The 21,620-nt window shown below is 39.1% G+C and overlaps 1 protein-coding gene across 2 annotated transcripts; it reads left to right on the top strand.

The window, feature by feature from the left end:
• Positions 1–1,930: 1,930 nt before the first annotated feature.
• On the top strand, positions 1,931–13,567 carry LOC144021129 (CMP-N-acetylneuraminate-beta-galactosamide-alpha-2,3-sialyltransferase 1-like). Of its 2 annotated transcripts, none has more exons than XM_077525176.1 (7): positions 1,931–2,007; positions 6,216–6,476; positions 10,326–10,522; positions 11,833–12,000; positions 12,291–12,336; positions 12,445–12,564; positions 13,105–13,567. In XM_077525176.1, the coding sequence occupies exons 2-7, from the start codon at positions 6,225–6,227 to the stop codon at positions 13,270–13,272; spliced, it is 951 nt and encodes a 316-aa protein (XP_077381302.1). In that variant the 5' UTR covers positions 1,931–2,007; positions 6,216–6,224; the 3' UTR covers positions 13,273–13,567. The 2 variants fall into 2 exon arrangements, with proteins under 2 accessions (XP_077381302.1, XP_077381301.1); XM_077525175.1 differs by lacking the exon at positions 1,931–2,007 and adding an exon at positions 2,657–2,771.
• Positions 13,568–21,620: the final 8,053 nt, after the last annotated feature.

The raw sequence follows: 21,620 nt of genomic DNA, 5'->3' as shown, positions 1-21,620 counted from the left end.
ATGGAAAACAAGCCGAATAGGGGTACTCAAGGACCGGGTCTGAAAAACAGTGCTCCAAGAGACAAAAAACGATGTCTATGGTCTCTTGGAGAAAAGCAAACAGGAAGAGAGGCATAGCTCTGGCGGTAGTGTGACAGTCTCCCAAGCTTAATGGTTGTGAGTAGGGGTGTTAAAAAAAAATCGATTCGGCGATATATCGCGATACTACATCGCGCGATTCTCGAATCGATTCAATAATCGGCAGAATCGATTTTTTTTTTTTTTTTTTTTTTTTTTTTTTAGGATTCACACCTTGAGCATGGAAGAATGTTATATGAACGGCACATTAAGCCTTAATATTTTTATTTTAATGCTGTTCAAATGTGAAACAGATTGCAAACTGTTTGTGTACAGTGGCTCACGGTTATAAGCCTCAAGTTTTAGATAAATATATTCATACAAATCTTACAGTGTACATGTACAAATTTACTGATAGTATTTTCTAAATTTGAATGGAAAAAAATCGCAACAATCGACTTATAAATTCGTATCGGGATTAATCGGTATCGAATCGTGACCATTCGTATCGGGATTAATCGGTATCGAATCGAATCGTGACCTGTGAATCGTGATACGAATCGAATCGTCAGGTACTAGGCAATTCACACCCCTAGTTGTGAGTTTGTTCCTCAACCCTTGAGTGGCTTTTGTTTTTATTTTTTTCAATTTTTTTTTTATTTACTCTCTTCCTAGTTTAAATCTTAGCCGACTCTAAAACTGAGTCTATTTGGTCCCTCTCTAAATAGAGACAAATTTACACTTAGCAGGGGTGTCCAAACTTTTTCATTTGAGGGCCACGTACAGAAAATCAGAAGGACACAAGGGCCACATAATGTTATGAAGAGAAATTTTGTTTAGTCCTAAAAATTGGACAAATAATTTATTTGTGCCTTTGCATATTTAGATAAATGCTACAGTATATAAACCAATTTATTTTTAATATGGCAGTAGGGTTATTATAGTTTTGGAATTTTTCATTTTAGTTAGTTTTTATTAGTTTTCAGGGTGGGTCTGTTAGTTTTTATTGGTGTAGTTCTTTAAAAAATGCTTAGTTTTAGTTTAGTTTGTTAGTTTAAGTATTAGTATTAGTTGGGGTTTTTTTTGTGCGCAATATTTAAAAAAAACACCATGGGAGCAACGGCATCTGAAGATGCTTTACTATTGGCTGCTGCTAGATGATGTCACTTCTGTGTGACATACTTTCAAACGTCATTATTCTGGTTTATATCAAAAATAAATCTACTAAAAATCACAGTTAAAATCATCCCCAAAGGCTCATGCGTTAAATTAATTACCAAAGACTAAAACAGACATGTTTGCTATAATTATAGTTAGTTTTAGTTTTGTAAACATAAAATGTAGTATCAGTTAGTTTTCGTTTTTTAAAAAGCATTTTCGTTTCTATTTTATTTCGGTAAAAATATTCATCCATCCATTTTCTTGACCGTTTATTCCTCACAAGGGTCGCGGGGGGTGCTGGTGCCTATCTCAGCTGGCTCTGGGCAGTAGGCAGGGGACACCCTGGACTGGTTGCCAGCCAATCGCAGGGCAGGTAACAATATTGTTTTTAGAATTTTAGTTAGTAGAATTTTACTTCTTACTTTGACCATCTCCAAACATTTTTGTTTTGTTTTATTTAATTTGAACTGAGTCAAATGCCATTTTCAGCATATGTCGTGGGCCACTGAAAAATGGACGGCGGGCCGCAAATGGCCCCCGGGCCGTAGTTTGGAGACCTCTGCTCTAGAGTCAAATTTACACTACAGAATTTACTGTGTATATTCAATATAAAATACTTCTTAGAAATTTATGGCCCGTACTAATGAGAGCTCCATGTTTTATCCAAGGCTATGATTTCAATGTTTTGTTTTGTTGTTGTCTTGGCCTCCAAATTTCAAGCTCAGACCAAATGCGGCAGGTGCAAACTAATGATGCTGGCTCCCTGTGACTTCCTTCCATGCCTCGAAGGTGAATATTTTCATGTTCATTGTTTTTTGCAGCTGCAGGGCATAACTTCAAAAGTACTTCTGACCAGACAATGCATACCAGAATTCAAATACTGAACATTTAGTGCAGATGACGATACAAAGATGAGAATGTTTTGAATATTTCCGAGTCCCATTCAAAACATTCTCACATTTGCATTGCGATTTGATCTCTTTGAATGGGTTCACTTTACATGCTTGTTTGGTCTTTTCCCCTGCAAATGTCTGCTTTCATTATTCTAGCTGTCACTTCACAAATGAAACCTGAAGCTTCCGCGGCTCCTCATCTTACGTGTCTATTTTCTCTGTTTTGTGCTGTTAACTCAATCACTTTTAAATGTTTCATGCTCAAATGGATAAATAATTTAAATGAAATTTACACTCAAATAACATGACATCATCTGCAATTATTTTGAAATTCATTGAATTGATTCGCTTATGATTTAAATCCACACTCACTTAATCAGACACCTGCAGGTTAGCATTATTGTTCCAGGAATTAATATTTTGAAAATAAACCTGTGGTGCTGGATTTCTCATTGTAAAGGCATGTGAAAAATAAACACAAGTATATTGGCGTTACATGAGGATGTAGTGTTTTTTTATTGGGTCTAAAGTCCCACTGTGACGAAAGCCACCACCTCCCAGATCCTCCCCTTCATGCCAGCTACCTGTTCTACCTGATTCTATCCCTTCCTGCTGTTTTCTTCGTTGACCAAGCGGATTCACACCTTGTCTCTGTAATAGGTAGGCACTTTTTTTTTCTTTCTTTTTTTTTTTTTAAATCAATGATAATTGTACAACTCAAAGATTTGAAATATTTTTAAACTGCAAGGAATGAACATGGGAGTGGTTTCAGTGGTTTGATTTTATGGCATAGGGTAAAGCAAGTGCAGTGCTTTTGGTAGTGATATCCAAACACTACAAAAAAAAGTGTTTTGGTTTTAAAATCAGAAAATTTATATCAATAGATATTTAAATAGCTAGATGTGTGGGTGTGTGTGGGGGGGGGTTGAGAGATTATATTCAGTGGCAAAATGCATTCAATAGTAAAACAGAAGCACTCAAAAACACTAACAATTTCCGACAGTTTGCAATGTAAACAAATTAAGAAAACAAACATGTTAGAACAAACGGAAGTGAGCTTTATGGCGGACTATAAGCAAACAGACTGATTATTAACTGACAACAGGTGAGCACAAGAAGAGTTCATTACAAACAGGAAAAGGACACCCTTTGGGGGCTGAAGAGCTTTCATAGAGAAAAACAACACAACCCCAAAGGAGCTAAGAACATCCAGTTGTAAACAGAATAATAAAAATCACATTTAAAAGCCACCGCAGCTGTAGTGCTATAATAATAATGATAATAATAATAATAATAATAATAATAATAATAATATGAAGTGAAACATTTTCTAATTAAAATTTACTTCTTCTTTTTTTAAACAAACTGCAGCACCTCCATTATATCTTTTATTTATTTATTTCAACCTCCACTATATCTTTTAGACCACATGGTCTCAGTTACATTGGCCAGCAGCTGTTCTGCCGTTAGCAGTCCAAAGTGTATGCGGTTGTGGTCAGAAGCCCCTGAGTGAGCGAGGGAAGAAGAGCTCCCTTCACAATGGCATTTGGCATACAGCCTGAATAATAGCAGGTGGAGGTTACAGATAGGCTTCCATTGTCTTTAAGATTTGACACAAGATAGCAAAAATCAAGTCAAGCAGCTCCAGATTTGAATGACTGTGTTTGTTTTACTTTGTATCTGTGCTTATTTAAGCCTCGGTCGACTGACGCACGTAGTGCAGACCTCCTGAGAACAGGTTTTAAGTGCTGATCACAGTGGTCACAATTCGTTTGAATGCCAAGGCCAGGTGTGTCTGGCCATTGGAGCAGGTACTCAAGCAAAAAAAAAAAAAAAAAAAAAGTCACTCCTCACCAAAATTATCTATAAAATTAAGAAATAACAGAAAATGTTCAACTTAAGTTTTTGATAATGTGATTATTAACACTGTCCAATAATACATGGTGACTCGATTCATTAATTGCAATAAATAAATTAGTAGCACCGAATTGTCCCTAGGTGTGCCTGTGTGTGTGGATGGTTGTTTGTCTCTGAGTGCCCTGTGATTGGCTAGCAATCAGTTCAGGATGTACCCCAGCTACTGCTCGAAGCCAGCTGGGTTAGGCTCCAGCACCTCCACGACCCTTGTGAGGAATAAGCGGTTAAGAAAATGGATGGATGGAAATTAGTAGCAGTCAACTAATAATCCTAATATTACATTTTTAACTTAATTATCAAAACTCTGCTCTGAATAAATTAAATAAAAATAAAATGATACAATGTATGGTGAGGGGGTATCATCAGTTACTTAGTTATCTCGTGGGGGAGGAAAAACAGATTATGACCTTTCCCAAAAACTTCTCATTTGTGAACCTGTTGAAAAATAAATGCTTGCCAGTCGGCGAGCTGGCGAACTTAGTAACAGGTTAGGTGTCACTAGACGCTGGCATGACGACCGGGGCCTCTTCCCACCGGGCTTGGTGTTCTGGTGTACCGCCCTTCCCCCGGTGCTTCCTTCTCTACTTCCCTCCCCTCTGTTCCGTCCTTCCACGCGACTGGAGGTGGGGTGGGCATGTCTTCCCTCTCTGTGCTGCTGCTCGGCCCCGCCCGGCGCCGGTTCCCAGGGGCAGGGGGGTGTTGGCGGGGGGGGGGGCGGTTTGTTTTTGGGGGTGGGTGGTGGTGTGGGTGGCTTGGGGGGGGGGGGGGTGCTGGGGGCCGTCTGGAGGGTTGGGGGCCTGGGGGTGGCGGGGGTTGGGTTGTGGTGGGTGGTGGGTGTGGGTGGGGTGCAAGGGAGTCGTGGGGGGAGCGGGGGCTGGGGCACCGTGGGGGCCTGCCGGGCCTCGTTCTGCAGCGTTGGGCTCGGGGCACAGGCCGGGTCGGGGGCAGGGGCCTTCCGGGCGTCTGGGTTGGCTCGCTGCCCGGGGGCCTTGGAAGCGTTGTGCCTTGGTACTACCGCAGCTTGGGAGATTCTGGGGGGGCCGTGCTCGCTTTGCTGGGCCGCGGTCGACGGCTCCCCTCTTTGGTGACGGTCCTTATGCATGCCAGATCCATCACACCAGCATCTACTCAAATTCAAACAGAATTCGCCTCTCCCTCCCACTGCTTGTTGAATCAGTGGGTGCTGGTGTCTGTGGACCTCACTCTGCTTTATCTATCCTTCCCTCCTTCCTCTCTTTAGTTTTTCCTCTGGTCTCTTGAGATCTCCTTAATTTGTTGGAATTTAGAGGTTTCTGGGGTTGGTGTAAGACTCTGGTTTTGTAACCATGTGGATGGCAGGAGGTGCTTAGTTGGTGCTGGATTTGACTTTGATTTGTCTTTCTTTTCTTTGGCCATTCCTCTGGTCTCCTGACCTTCTGAATCTCACGCGTCTGGCGAGACTCTTAAGTATCCGTTTAAGGTGAAGGGTAATGGGATTTTTATTAGGTTTTAGGTGAATTAATGAGTACAAATTCGCACGCACGCACACGTACATATGCACACACAAAAAAAAAGAGAGAGAGGGAGCAATGATGATAAGATGTTGAATCGGTAAGACTGCCAAATGAACAATTCTGAGCTCTCTCTTAAAAAAAAGAAAATAATAATAATAATAATAAGTAAATAAATACTTGCCATCCTTTTTTATACAGTAACTGACAGTGACGTGTAAAGATTTTAGAATTCACAGTAAAATGAATTGCTTTGTGATATGCAGTCTATACATCAGAAAACATTGGACAAGTGTATTCATGTATCAAATACAGATTAAATGCAGCAGAGATGATGTCTTCAAATCCAGATTTTAACCACAGCTTTTCAGAAGCTAACATGCAGTTTGAAGGAGAGGGAATCTTCAAGACAGTCACATAGGTCCATGAAACACTCAACATTTTTTTTTTAAGTTATTACCATGCACTGTAAGAATCGTATCTTATTTTGTTAGCATTTATTGCGAACTTTGTGAAAGCTGGTTCTGGAAAATGTCAAAAACACCCTTCAGAGTAGTAGTAGCCTAAAAGGAACATGAGGAAACCAATTGCACATTTTGAGCAATTTAGGTGTGAGTCCTGAATTCGTCTACAGCCAATTCAGATCTTATTCTTACAGATATTAAGTCATCAATTTTCTGTTTATTATGTCCCACAGGCCCACAGAATGTTGTCCACATTGGGAAAGACCAGAATCCTGCTTACCCTCCTGTGTTTGACTGCCACCGGTTTGTTTTATAAGTCCAAATGGAGTCTGACAGACTTGTATTCGCTCTGGCCGTATAAGTTGCGTGCCTGCAACTGCCAGAAATGTTTGACTGAGGGTGAGCACGAGTATAAACCGCTGATTGATGCATCACCAAAGCCGTTTTTATCCAAACAAACCCCAATGTCGGAGGATGATTTCAACTGGTGGAAGGTAGTTGCACATTTTATTCTGATTAAGTGTGCCTATATGTGATTCTATTTGTATATATACCGGTAGTGTTTTTTATATTTACAAAAGGCCATTACTCACTGAGCGTCGAATACTTGTGTTTGTGCACATAGCGAATGTTGGTTTTTCATCAGGGTTTGTTAAAGGTTGCAAAGACGTTTGCCAGAAGTCCACAAATAGTTCTAACGGTCGCAAACAATCTTTCTTGTTTCAAAGAAATCCTGGTCAAATTCAAATTTTGATGGCGACAAGGAAAATTGTTTTCAACCATTAAAACTGCTTGCAAACATCTTGGAAACTTATTGAACCCTGACCAAAAAATAAATAAAAATCCTACATTTTATTGTATTTATTTAATACTGGTAGCAAAAAACTCATGCACCTTCAAAGTAGCCTGTTAGGTGAGTCTCTTCCTGAGGATGATCAGTATAACTTCCGCATCATACGGATCCATAGGCTTCGTCAACTTCACAAAGTGTGAAAAGACGGAGTATCTGTGTGTGAATGAGAAGGACCCAAGTGGGTTACAGGGAGAAGAGACCAAGAAGGTGGAGGAGTTTAAGTATTTCGGGTCAACAGTCCAGAGCAATGGAGAGTGTGGAAAAGAAGTGAAGAAGCGTGTGCAGGCAGGCTGGAACGGGTGGAGAAAAGTGTCAGGTGTGATGTGGGATAGAAGAGTTTCATCTAAAATGAAAGGAAAGCTTTATAGAGTTGTTGTTTGGTCTGGAGACTGTGCCACTGAGGAAAAGATAGGAGGCAGAGCTGGAAGTGGCAGAGAGTGACCAGGTTGGAGAGGATCAGGATTGAGTACATCAGAGGGACAGCACATGTTAGAGGCTTTGGAGATAAAGTCAGAGGCTAGACTTAGATGGTTTGGACATGTCCAGAGGAGAGAGAGTGACTATATTGGAAGAAGGATGCTGAGTTTTCAAATGCCAGGCAGAAGATCGAGAGGAAGACCAAATAGGAGGTTTATGGATTTAAAGAGGACATGGAGGTAGTTGGTGTGAGAGCAGAGGATGCAGAGGACAGAGTTAGATGGAGGCAACTGATTCACTGTGGCGACACCTGAAGGGAAAAGCTGAAAGAAGAAGAAGAAGTAATTTATTTATTTTAGTCGTACTGCCAAGTTGAAATGTTATTCTAATGAGGGGGCGGTCCTAAATGTGTCTTGGGTTGGACTCCGCCGTTGCAAACTGCCTGTCATTGGTCGAGTGAGCAGCTCGGTGAACAAGGAAGTCTCGCCGGCTTGCAATGGACGACTATCTTGTGCACTGTCACCTCAACTTGCGACTTGAGTTGCTAGACAACAAAGTGAGAGCATGGCAAACAGGTAGGTCCTAGGTGAGGGGCCAGACAAAGCACGGCTCAAAGACCGCTTACGATGAGTACAATAAATGGACAAACATTTCCCTTGCCCGGACTCGGGTCTCCGGGGCCCCCCTCTGGAGCCAGGCCTGGAGGTGGGGTTGTTGGCGAGCGCCTGCTGGCCGGGTCTGCACCCATGGGACCCGGTCGGGCACAGCCCGAAAAGGCAATGTGGGTAGCCCTTCATATGGGTGTGTAGCGAGCTGGGTGGCGGCCAAAGGCAGGGACCTAGGTGGTCCGATCCCCGGCTACAGAAGCTAGCTCTTGGGACATGGAACGTCACCTCTCTGGCGGAGAAGGAGCCCAAGCTGGTGTGTGTGGCAGAGAAATTCCGACTAGATGTAGTCGGACTCTGCTCCACACACGGCTTGGGCTCTGCTACCAATCCACGATGAGAGGCGCAAAGCAGGTGTGATGCCTGTTCACCCCGGTAGACGAGAGGGTAGACTCTGGCCACCTTCGGGTGGGGGGACAGGTCCTGACTGTTGTTTGTGCATATGCACCAAAAAGCAGCTCAGAGTACCCACCATTTCTGGAGTCCTTGGAAGGTGTGCTGGAGAGGGTTCTCCCTGGGGACTCATTCGTTCAGCTGGGGGACTTCAATGCTCACGTGGACAATGACAGTGAGAACTGGAGTGGCATGACTGGGAGGAATGGCGAAAAACGGACCACTTCAATGGCAGTCATGGAACTCGGAGAAACAATATCTACCAAAACAGATAATAAGACATTTAATGTTGGGATTTTCATTAAAAAAAAAATATATATATATATACCATAGATCATTCTATATTAATGAATAAATTTGGGAGGTATGGCACAAGATGTTTAGTATATAAATGGATGAAAAGTTATTTGGACAATAGTACAGTTGAACAATATACAATAAAAACACTTGAAAATCACTCATGGAGTTCCCCAAGGGTCTGTGTTTGGCCCTAAACTATTTATATTGTATATAAATATCTGTTGTGTCTCAAAAAAAAAAAATCAAAAGTGTCTTATTTGTTGATGACACAACTCTTTACTGTTGTGGAGAAAACCTGAAGCAGCTTCTGTGGAGTATGAATTGAACACATTGGAAAATGGTTTGACACAACAAATTATCATTAAACTTAAACAAAACCAAGTTCATAGTTTTTGGCACTAGAAGAATCACACAAGTCAAAATTATGGTTAAACGCGAAATAGAGTGTAGGAAAATACATTTCTTGGAGTAGTTATTGATGATAAATTATGTTGGAAATCACACAGAAAATGTCAAAAGGAAAATTTAAAAATCATAGGGATACTCTATAAAACTAAGGATGTTCTGAATATGAAATCATTATACACATTATATTGTTCATTATTATTGCCATATTTTACTTATTATGTGGAAATCTGGGGAAACACATATAAAACAAATACCGACCCTGTTTTCAAACTGCAAAAAAGAGCCTTAAGAATTATTTATCAAAATATACAGAACCAACACATTCACTATTTATGAAATTAAATACAATGACATTTTATGACTTGAGATTAAAATAGCACAAATAATGTACAAAGCTAACAACAATCTACTCTATTTAAACTATTTGAAATTAGAGAGAGTCCTTATGACATAAGGGGTACAAGTGTCTTAAAAAAAAAAAATCAAAACAAGAGCAAATATTAAGCAAAGATGCGTGTCTGTTAAAGGTGTTAATTTGTGGAATAATTTTGGTACTGACCTGAAAATATGCAAGTCACTTGTTGAGTTAAAAAAATGTTTAAAAGCAAAGTTCAAGAAAATTATTTAAATCAGACATAAGCTGGTATAATTGCAGAAATCTAAAATGTAGTAAATTTTTTCGATTAGTATGAGTATGAGCGTACTGAAAATTATATATGTGAGTATGAGGATGCATACACGCACACACACACTTTAGGAAGTCAAGTAATAAAAAATATGTTCGATGCAGTCTCACTAGTATTAATTGTGTTTGTGGAATATGAATTAAGCATCAAAATCCACCCATTTATCCATCCCATAGGACGGCCATTTTGCCATATACTGTCGACTGAAAAAGACATCACGTGTCTAAGGGCTCAGCTTGCGAATGTCACATTACCAAACCCAGAAACAGGTGAGCAATGACTGTTTGTTACCTGAGCCTATAGACTATGATGTCATTTTCAGTCACCTGAGATGGATAAAAAGGTGTGGATTTTCATGCTTGATTCATATTCCACAAATGCAATACTAGTGAGGGTGTAGAGAACAATATTGTAAAGCGAAATTTTTGACTTGACGTCCCATTAAAGTAAAAATAATACTGCCGCTTAAAAAATAATAATTCTCTCTCTAATCTGAAAAAACGCACGCACACACGCATACATTGGCCAGATGTATTTTAAGTACATTTGTTTCAAATGAGTTTTAGTTTTGTATCTTTATGTCACAATTGTCAGATCTCCTTTGATATATGTATTTTTCAGAAAGTGCAGCGGGAAAAGCGCCCATTCAGTTTTTTCAATGAAACTGTCGACAAACTCTTCACCATCTTTCCACCCAACCCACATGTCCTGCAACAATCGTCCGATCGTTGCAGGACATGTGCGTTGGTGGGCAATTCGGCTAATCTCAAAGGATCACACTATGGCCAGCTGATTGATTACCATGACATCATAATAAGGTAAATCCACCCCATTATAGTGATACCTTAATTTACAAGTGCTCTGGATTATTTTATTTTATTTTTTTTTTTGTGGTTCTGTTTTTTGACAAATATCTTTTTTTCTAATCGTCGGTCCAAAAACTTGAGCGAGATGTTTGTTTGTCAAGTCGACTTGGTTAAGTAGTACAAGTATTGTACTTCTATAATATGAACTATACTGGAGCCGATGCAGGCTGTAAAGCAAAGCCAACTGTGTTACGATTGGGAAGCTGTTGAAAGTGAGGAAAGCACGACAAAAAAGTAAAGGGAGAAAAAACGATTAAGTTAAGTGAATGTGAAGTAAAAATATATAATTTGTAATTTTTATATTCTTTATATATTGTTACTGTCTATATTACTATAGAGTACCATGGAGGCACGGTGGTTGACTGGTTAGAGCGTCTGCCTCCCAGCACAGAGGTCGTGAGATCGAATCCGGCCTCCGGCCTTCCTCTGTAGAGTTTGCATGTTCTCCCCCGTGCCTGCGTGGGTTTTCTCCAGGTACTCGGGTTTCCCAACCTTGCTCTGCAAGATGAATTCTCGCGGTACGCCAGACAATACATCTTGTACCGAGCCCGTTGATTTCCACCAATCACAGAGTGACATTGTGTTTGGGGGCAGGATATGCAGGTGTGATGAACCAGGAAGTGCCAACACCGTCGGAAACATTCAAACAAACATGGACGAATGGACGCTAATTCAGTTCTTGCAGAATTACTATTGAATGTTGAACAACGAGAGGCGTTTTGTGCATGTTTAGCTGGTAAAGATGTTTGTGCTCCCCCACGGGCCTTTCCTATAACATGCACAAACACATTTTCATCCATGACTGTGATTGGTCAAAATAAAGAAAGAGGCCGCATCATCCAATCAGCTTTAAGTATTGTACAGAATGGTCACGCCTTTCCCAAGCAAATCACCGCAGAGCAATCCCAGGTTGCTATTTGTTGAGAACTCCCTTGAATGAATCTCAATATCAATCTGGCTATTGCCAGGTTACGGGCTTCCTCTGATGTTACTGTAGGTTAATTGACAACTCTAAATTGACACTGAGGATAAGGGGTTCAGATGATGGATATACCGCTACATTTTTATTGATTTTATTTTTTCATTTTTGTATGTTTTGGGGGGAGATATAATGGATCAATATCATTTCTATTCTTTTGATTGAGGAAAGTTTTGAAAATCAAGTGATTTGAGTGATAAGCATGGCAATGAGTTAAACTCTATGCAACTCTATACCACTGAATTTCTAATGACTTAAATGCTTGACATTGTGATTCATGTAGAATCAACCGCGGGCCCACCATTGGCTACGAGTCAGACGTTGGCAACAGGACAACTCATCGCGTGATGTATCCCGAAAGCGCCAGCTATCTGGACAAAAATACTCATCTTGTGTTCTTTCCGTTCAAGATGAAGGACTTGCTTTGGCTGCTCAACAGCTTCGCCCCTCAGTAGGTGTTCTATTGCTACTAGTTTGGACAGTTAACTGAGCAGTAAATTGTACAACAGCACAAAACAAACAGGCATACAGTACATTTCAAATGAGTGGGACCACTTTCATTTCATTTAGACGTAGTAAAAAAAAAAAAAAATCTCTGCAGCCCCCAATAATGGTGGACAAAAGGCTTGCAGATATAGACCCCTACACCTAATAGAAATGTGATATCTGTATTATTATTTTTTTTTTCATTTTATTCTGATGAATGATAAATGCATTCGTTGCTCTATTTAACTTCAACAGAAAAAAAGGTCAGGAGGAAGCAAAGAGGAGAGCCAATAAGGACTTGGTGAGTCTGACCTATGAATAATCACGTCAGTCAAACATGTTTGTTTTCTTGGGATATAGTTCTTCATTTCAGTTTGAGTGTCTTTATTAATAGTCTGACTTGCAACAGGTGATGATTGTCAACCCGGCCCTTATGAGATATTCTCATGAAATATGGTTGAAAAAGAAAGGCCGCTACCCATCCACTGGCTTCATGACCTTGGTGCTCAGCTTGCAAATATGTGACGAGGTAGGTGGCTGTTAATTTATCCTGTTTTTATATTTAAAATAAATAAATAAATACATAAATAAAATTTTAAAAAAAGTTTCTGTCAAACTTTGCGGAGAGGTAAGCCATCAACCAAGCTTTAGGTCCTTACATTTTGAATGCCAGTATTATTTATTTATTTTTTTTATCGTCACATGAAAAATGCTGACAAAAACTGTATTTGGATTCAAATGTACTGCATATCAAAGTCGGGACAAAAAGTATACAGTATAAATATTTAAAAACAAACAGTTCTTAAAGGTGAAATGCAATGAAAGTGTATTAAACATAAATAAGATGGCAACTTTTTAACTGAGCTGCATTTTTAGATGGTGATTCCTTCTGCATACCACTAGAGGGAGACACAGTACCAGAAGCAGTATCTGACTTGTTAGGCGCAGTATTTAAAAAATAAAAAAAGGTCATGGAAAACGTCGATTAAAACGCTTCAATTTGGCCAACTCAAATCAATCTGAAATTATTTGATATCAAAATCATATTTAATTGTGTTTTTCCTGCCAGGTCAATGTTTTTGGGTTTGGTGCCGACAAAGATGGGAATTGGAGCCATTATTTCGAAATCCTGAGGAACAAAAGACTGAGAACTGGACCTCATGCTGGCACACAGGAATATGAGGTCATTCACATGTTGGATCAGAAGGAGGTCATTAGTCTTTATAAAGGACCTTAACATGCAGCCGATTCTTACACATTAGATTCTTTAAGACTGGAGTTCGGCACACCAGCAACTTGATTGTGCACAGACAATCATTATTTATTGTCACCATTTCATCACATTTCAGCATACATATTGTGCGGCTGTTGTGTAAATATTCATATATTTATGGGGGTGGTGGGAGGGGGTGTGTCGTGTAACATACTCAGAGTGGGAAAACAGTGGTTCAAAATTTCTATTGTTGTGCAAGTGCCTTGTAGGTTGTTTCTTGAGAAATATTTTTAAATAAAAGTCAAAGGTGGTTTCTGTATATCTGTTGTAGGGCTGCATAATGTATTGAAAAAATATTGTGATCGCGACAATGGCCCGTGCATATGCACATCACAATGACATACAATAAGTTTCAGATGGAATTCCATACGTTTCGCTTTTCAGATGCAAGCTTTCTCAATGCTGTCGATCTGTAGGAAAACAGTATATTATGGCATTACTAAATGACTAAATAACTTTAAAATATACATATACAATTATGTTATTGCAACTATTTAGCTAACAATAAATACATTCAACCAACTTATTTTGCCACATAGAACAATGTATTTCTTTCATGAGGTAACAATGTCATTTCTTTGGGTACATGTTCAATGTTGCAATATCAGACACTGGCGCTGACAAAACGGTCCACATGTGCCAAAAAAAAATCTAAATTGAGATATTGATATATTCGAATTCTGCACTTAATTCCCTTTAAAACGGACGTACCTCAAAAACTGACGTTACAGCAATTTTAATGTTGGAAGGTAGAAATCCCTAGTTTTGAGTAAAAGGGGTTTCAAGTTTTGCTACTTGCATCTTACAAATGTCCAAAGCAACCAGTACCTTAGGAAAAAGATACGCATGTGAAATTTTCAGGAACAGGCTCGTCCGAGATTTGAACCCTTTAAATGTTTTGGAAGTTTGACCTCTCAAGAGATGAAATCAGCCTCAGCTTTGAAGATCACATTCAGCTGACAATTTATCTTCTGAGGCATCAGACAAAGTTTGCTTATTTTGTTTTTGCTCCTTGTGGTATTTTCTTGCTTAAATTAGGTCATATTACCACCGTGGGAAATTTGATTCAATAATTTAGTGTCAATTAAAAGATTATTTGCCATTTGATGTGGCCTGTGATAAGTGCTTTATTGATAACTTATCAATGTGATGTCACATGGTTATATTAAGAAAATTAATGTTTTGTTTTGTTTGTCTGTTTGTTTTGTCCCACCACCCCACCATCAAGTAATACACGAGGGACACAAAACTATTGTATTTACAAGTCAATTGTGCATTTTGGGGTGGAGTGTCAGTTGTGACTCTTTTAAGAGGACATCTTCATTTTCAAGTTTCATATTTCATAGCTCATTTTTATGTTCACGTCATCCCATTTAAATGAGCATAAGTGAAAATGTGTAGTGGTATTTGCGACATACGCAGGCAGACTGTTAATTTTTGACACAGTGAAGAAGCGGCGTGTCCGGTGTCGTATGAAATAGACAACATCGACAAGCGATCAAAACATTACATTAGTATTTACAATAGATTATTACATTAGTCTACATTACATACAAGGCACTGGCACCTGTAACAACTTTTAATTCCCAACTCAGTGTGACTGTGAGTGAAGGAACAGAGAGACAGCCTGTCAATCACTCTGCTCTGCGCTATTCTCGCGGCATTTGTGAGTTCACAAACCCTGGAGAATACATCTTGTCAGTGGTTCGGACCAATCACAGAGCGACATTGTGTTTGGGGGCGGGATATGCAACTGTGACGAAACCAGGAAGCCAGCGCCGACGCAGGGGCTAACCAAACAAACCTAACATGGACGAATGGACGCTACAATTAATCCTGTTCTCTAAGAATTACTCACCGTTTCCTTGTTGAATGCTGAACAGCGAGAGGCGCTTCGTGCATTTCTAGCTGGTAAGATGTTCGTGCTTTCCCCCCACTTTGGCAAGAACCAAGACGAAATTTTCAGCCATGGCGGTGATTGGTTAACACAAACATGTAGAATGACGCATCGTCCAATCAGCTCAAATTATTGTACAGAATGTCCTGCCTTTCCCAACCAAATTACTGCGGAGAGGTACCAGATGGTTAGCCTATTGCAGTGCTTCTCAATTATTTTCTGTCATGCCCCCCCCTAGTAAGAAGAAAAAAAGAAGCACTGGCCTATTGCGGAGAACTCACTTGAGTGAAGTGCATATCCATCTGGCTATTGCCAGGTTAGCTGATTCATGCTGGTGGCTTAGACTTAGTTTCTAAGTGCAGCTCACAAAAAACACAATCATTCTAATGGTGGCAATTGTGAGTTAGATTTTGAAACATTTGTTATTTATTTGACATATGCCGGTTGTGAAATCCACAGAAGACCTGTGCTAGCATCTGCGCCCTAACAACGGCTGGCTCACTTACTTTTCAACTAATAAAATCTATAATTATTATATAAACTATTTCAACATGTATATTTATATATATTTATATCGTGTGTGCGTCTCTCTCTCTCTCTCTCTCTCTCTCTCTCTCTCTCTCTCTCTCTCTCTCTCTCTCTCTCTCTCGTTTTCACTCAACCCCCCACACACATTTCCTCACTGCACTCAAAAGTCAGTCATAAGAAAAAACATAAAAACCAGTACTCCATTAATGGCCATGTGTGTGACTGTGTGTCTCTGTGTGTGACAGTATTATAGCTTTGCATACGTGTGTGTGTTTGCCCACCTTTTACCAGGTTTTATGTGTGTTCCCAGACCTGCTGATCAAAAACATGCACCCGTGTACTGGTCAGGGCTGGTGGTCTGCATGGTCCCGGGTGGTCTCAGGATTTACAGCATGTAGGGTTCATATGTGTGTACGTGTGAGTTCTGGGTTGCGGCTTGACATTAGTTACCTGTGTGGTTGAACAATTTGTATCTCTTTATGAGCCAAAGCCAATTTTTCAAAAGTGGACAGAACTTTTTTGTTGTTGTTGGAGATGAAATGTTTCATTGATTCAATATTCACTTTGTGAGTGAGATAACTTCCCCATTTCAAAGTAATACGTCGTCCTATTTATAGGACAGCCATAATTCAAAGATTGTAGATTTTTTTTTTTATTATTAAAAAAAAAAAACTATGCTTATTGCTTAATGGATGTTATATGCAGTGTTTGGTAATGTCCTAGCCAGTCCGACAACAACGGTGCCTCTAACTGCGCAAATGACATTTTCCGGAAAAGTGCACACGACTGCACAAGGTCTTGTAAGCTTACTTCGAGCCTTGAAACTAATAAATAAATTGTAACGCATTTCACATACAATAACAGTGTTTCAAATATGGGGAGAATAAAATAAAGCTTAGAACACGCCTCGTTCCATGTCTTAATTGCGTTGCTATTATGACTATTTACATTGTAGAGTCTAACTAAAGTCATCAAAACTAAGAATGAACATGTGAAGTTACGTATTTAGAAAAAAAAAAGTGAAATAACCGAAAACATGTTTTCAATTATTTCACTTTTTTTTTTTTTTAAGTACACGTGTTCATTCATAGTTTTGATACCTACAGTGAGAATCTACAATGTAAATAGTAGGGGTGTGAATTGCCTAGTACCTGACGATTCGATTCGTATCACGATTCACAAGTCACGATTCGATTCGATACCGATTAATCCCGATACGAATTTATAAGTCGATTGTTGCGATTTTTTTTCATTCAAATTTAGAAAATACTAATCAGTAAGCTTGTAGAGTGTAAGATTTATATGAAAATGTATTATTTATTTATCTGAAATGTCAGTCTTATAGAGGTTGTAATCTGTTTGTTTGAACAGCATTAAAATAAAATATTAAGGCTTAATGTTCCGTTCATATAACATTCTTCAATGCTCAAGGTGTGAATCCTAACCCGAAGTCAGACGTTTTGTTGAATATTTTTCCATTTAAAAATGGAAGTTTAAAAATCGATTCACACACACACACACACACACAAAAAAAAGGCAATGATGATAAGACGTTGAATCGGTAAGACTACCGAATGAACAATTCTGAGCTCTTAATAAAAAATAAATAAAATAAAAAATAAAAAAAAAATAGATTTTTTTTTATTGAATCGATTCGAGAATCGCGCGATGTAGTATCGCGATATATCGCCGAATCGATTTTTTTTTTAACACCCCTAGTAAATAGTCATGAAAATAAAGAAAATGCATTGCATGAGAAGTTGTGTCCAAACATTTGGCCTGTCTACATTAGTGATTTGTCTCATAGATTCAGAAAGTATCGTCATGTATCGATCAGCAGGAGTTGACTCAATAACCTTATGAATCAAACTAGGCAGATCTAAGGAAACCATAAAGCATGCAACCTACATAAAAGTACAAACCAGAGAGGCTTTTTCTTTTTTCTTTTGTGCTGTGCATTGATATTTACTTGATGAATAGACACAAACTAATTGTACATGCACAGGTTGTTGCAAACTACACTAATGCGGTGCAAGTGGCTTATTCCGTTTGATGCAAGGTATCGTCCAGTGCCTAATTGCTCCAACACCTTGACTATAACCTCTTTTAGCCAACTTCTTCCTGGCTCACCATCCTGACCGTAAGGTACCGATGTGGGCTGCAGGATTGAAGTTGACTGATCAGGAACTATCTGGGTTCTGACAGCACCAGCAGCATAACATAGGCAGAGGCTAATCGCCAGATTGTGAGGTTTAGCAACCGAGATGCCCTCCGTGCCCCTTTGTGTTGAAAGAAATTTTTGCTGTCACGCTGAAATCGCCATGTAAGTATCTGAAACCTGAAACCCAAATTCTGTCTCAGCTGTGTGCAAATGCAAAAGCACCGATTTGAGGAAATAAAAGGCTTCAGAGGGTCATGTGTGAATGGGACCAGAGAAAAATAGTCAAATGTACTGTTACTGTTAATCTGTGATGCAGATATTTAAAAGGAATGCATTGTGAAAGGTTGATTTACATTTGGCTCAGAAAGGAAAGAAGCAGCATGATATAAATCTATAGTAGGATACTGATTTTGCTTTATGTGGTTAAAGAACCCTGCAGCATTAGATCAAAAAATAATTGTGATATATATGACTGTCTGAATGGAACCTCAGCCTTCCTCTTTCCTGCTCCAATGTAGTGCAGAATATTTTCCTTCATAGCTGGCTGATCCCCAGGTGATAGGTCACACTCTCAGCAGCTAAAGTATGCCTTGTTAAGTTTTTTTTTTTTTTTTATGTCATAGATGTCATATTCCCAGATGGCTTAGGAAATTGACTTTCAACTACACTAAGGTTTGCCATGCCTGATGGATGTCAATGACCTAGAGTTGCACTGGCAGGAGCATAAGTCTTGGTACGTCCACATAAACCAGATAGCTTAAGGGTTTAGGCCAGCTGAAGGTAATTATTTGGCCCTCCAGGTTTTGCAGCGCAACGCTGGGCTAATAACCTCTCGTAAAAACAACAGTTACAAAAAAAGATATACATCACAAGGTGTGACTGCTCAAGTGCTCGTCTTTGCTCTCGGAGCGTGTCCACTGAATGCGCTCTAATCGCATAGAGTATATACAACCAGTGTTGCCACAGTTACCTTGAAAAAGTAACTTAGTTACTTTACTGATTACTTGGTTTTAAAAGTAACTAAATTGCGTTACTGATTACTTGATTTTAAAAGTAACTAAGTTAGATTAAAAGTTACTTTTTTAGTTACTTTCAGCAGCTGCCGATAACACCATCTCAACATAAAAATAATGCAGTAGAAACGGAGTTCCAAATACTTTATTGAAAGTGCATTTTTAACATGAAAATAAAGTTTTTTTTTATGAAAAACAAAATAGGCAGTCTCTCTTGACTTCTTGTAACGTAAATACTTTTTATAAAACAAAAAATAAAAATCTATCCAGGTTGAAAATGAAAATCCCCTAAATTCCTCTGTTTGTTTGTTCCGCTATTCCAGTGTGTACACATGTATCAGTTTAAATATTTATTAGTAGTTATTGACAGTTATAATTGTTTTTTGGTTTGTTTGTTTTTTTCTCTTCAAAATAAGGATCAGGAAAACAAAAGGTAGATAATTTAATGTTAAATATAAATATTTAACCTTTAGAGAGACACCAACACAATTAAACAGAATATGTGCACATTGTGAAGTATTTCAGAAACATAAATTTAAGACCTGAAATAAACCTACCGTCCAGCCAAAAGAAATATGAAGCCACCTTATGGAACAATAAATCTATCAAACACATTTTAACCACTTAATATATGCAAAAATATTTCCAAAAGTTCATTTCCCTTTTTAATCAACAATTTTTGTTTTTAACAATTTTTGTTTTTCTTTTGCCATCACATTCATTTTTGGTTAATGTATGACATCTTTTTTTTGTTTTTTTAATCTGAGACACGATGATGGCCACAGAATCACTACTGTTTATATTTTGTTTTTTGGGCTGTCGTTCATTTTGAGTTTGATGACGTAATCGCGGGCACGTCTCAGTTCTCCTATCTGCTGCTCATGCGAGTTGTAGACATTGACAGGGAGCCACAAACTGAGAAATGAGATACTTGCAGTGTGCTTTTAGCATAGCTGGTGTGTTGGCTGTGGGACATACCTGTGTCGTTTGAATCCATGCATTGGATCGTCACGGGAGTTATTCTTTTTGGCTCGCGCGCAGTACCAACGCCGGCCCGGGACATACAAGTGCACCGAGATGACTCGATAGCAATGGGAAATACCGAGATGTACGGCACCGGCTTCTGCTAACTGTCTCCATTTGTATGTTGTCACTCGTTGCGCGCGCGCGCGCCGTGTCGCGAGCACGGAAACACGGAAGTAGCTTGAATGGTGATGCTACTGAAATGTAAACAAAACAAGTAGAGCACGGCGCAGAACTCTTGCTATTGTTATGAAAACCATAAAGGCTCACTCGCAACCGATACGGTCGTTTAGCTCCCCTTGACGAACGATGGTTCGGTCGAATCGTTTTTTTGTTCCACCCCTACTGAAAACGTGACTTGTCTGACGTCACTCCCCCTGGCGAGAGGGCGGAGACGACCTCGTCCCATAATGCTTCACGGACCAGTTGAGGATGGAAATAAATTATATTTTTTTACCACTTTTAAGGTCCATAATGCACACTTTTGTTGCGTTGTGTGCCTGTTGGTTAATAAAACTAGTAGTAAAAGTATCATCACTTTTGTTTTGAATGTGCAAACCATTCATGACCAGACCATGGCTGAATTCAGTGTGGTGATCAATGACTTCTGCCTCATCTTCGTAGTTAGCAGCAGTTGATTGTGACTGTTACAACAGTGAGATAGTTTGCCTTCTTCATGAAAATGTGGAGTAACGCATTAAATCTCTGGACAGTAACTTTAATCAGACTACTTTGTAGAATAAAGTAACGCGTTAGACTATTAGTTACTTTAGAAAGCAAATTTTTGGAGTAACGCGTTACTAAGTAACGCGTTACCGGCAACACTGTATACAACATATACAGAATGTGTATATACAGTATAGTGCCAAATATTGCAATATGAATAGATCGTCAAAGCCCTCCGGTGCGGCATTCAGAAAACGAAGGAAAGCAGATGCAGAGAAGAGGTCGCAATATAGACGCATGACTTTTTTCTTTCATTAAAAACAAAACAAAATATTTTACTTTTTGTTTTTACTAGCTTACAGTTGAGGTTGAAAGGAAGCAAAGTTGCTCATTAATGCTGCTGTAATGTTGGCTACACTAAACGAGGCTGTACTACAGTTACGTAACTAGTAGCAGTAATTCTTCTTCATGTGGTATCGTAATTATGGTAAATACCACATTGAGTAGAAAACTGCACGTGGACGCCCCCTCATGTCCTATTTTCTACTGGTCAACTGGGAAATTATTTTTGATACCTGAGTTTCCGAATTGAGAGAACTATTCAAGTTTCAACATGGCGGAGATCGCCGATTTGTCAATGGCAAGAAATATTAACACTTATAAGGGCATTATTGTCCTCTAGCAGGTTGTTTTAGAATCTACACAATTACGTAGCATACACAATTTCTTTACAACTCATTATTTGCCGTAATTGTTCGGTTTTATGAGTAAAGGGTACATCAGCTGCTATGTGTAGTTTTTAGCTACAACAACAAAAGCACATGAACAGAACTCGAGTGGTAAGGTCCATCTTTCCCATAGCACGTGAAGGCAGGGTAACTCTTAACAGGTTAGCAGCTAACGGGAGTGTAAACAACACGAGATGCATTTAAATGCAGTCAACCGAATCAAATCATGCTGGAAGGTACGCGGCTTCACCATCGTATATAGACATTGTAATTTGTATATACTACTAGAATAGAAT

This window comes from Festucalex cinctus, chromosome 6, assembly GCF_051991245.1.
Source record: "Festucalex cinctus isolate MCC-2025b chromosome 6, RoL_Fcin_1.0, whole genome shotgun sequence".
Classification (NCBI taxonomy): domain Eukaryota; kingdom Metazoa; phylum Chordata; class Actinopteri; order Syngnathiformes; family Syngnathidae; genus Festucalex; species Festucalex cinctus.
This window is presented reverse-complemented; position numbering and strand designations above follow the sequence as displayed.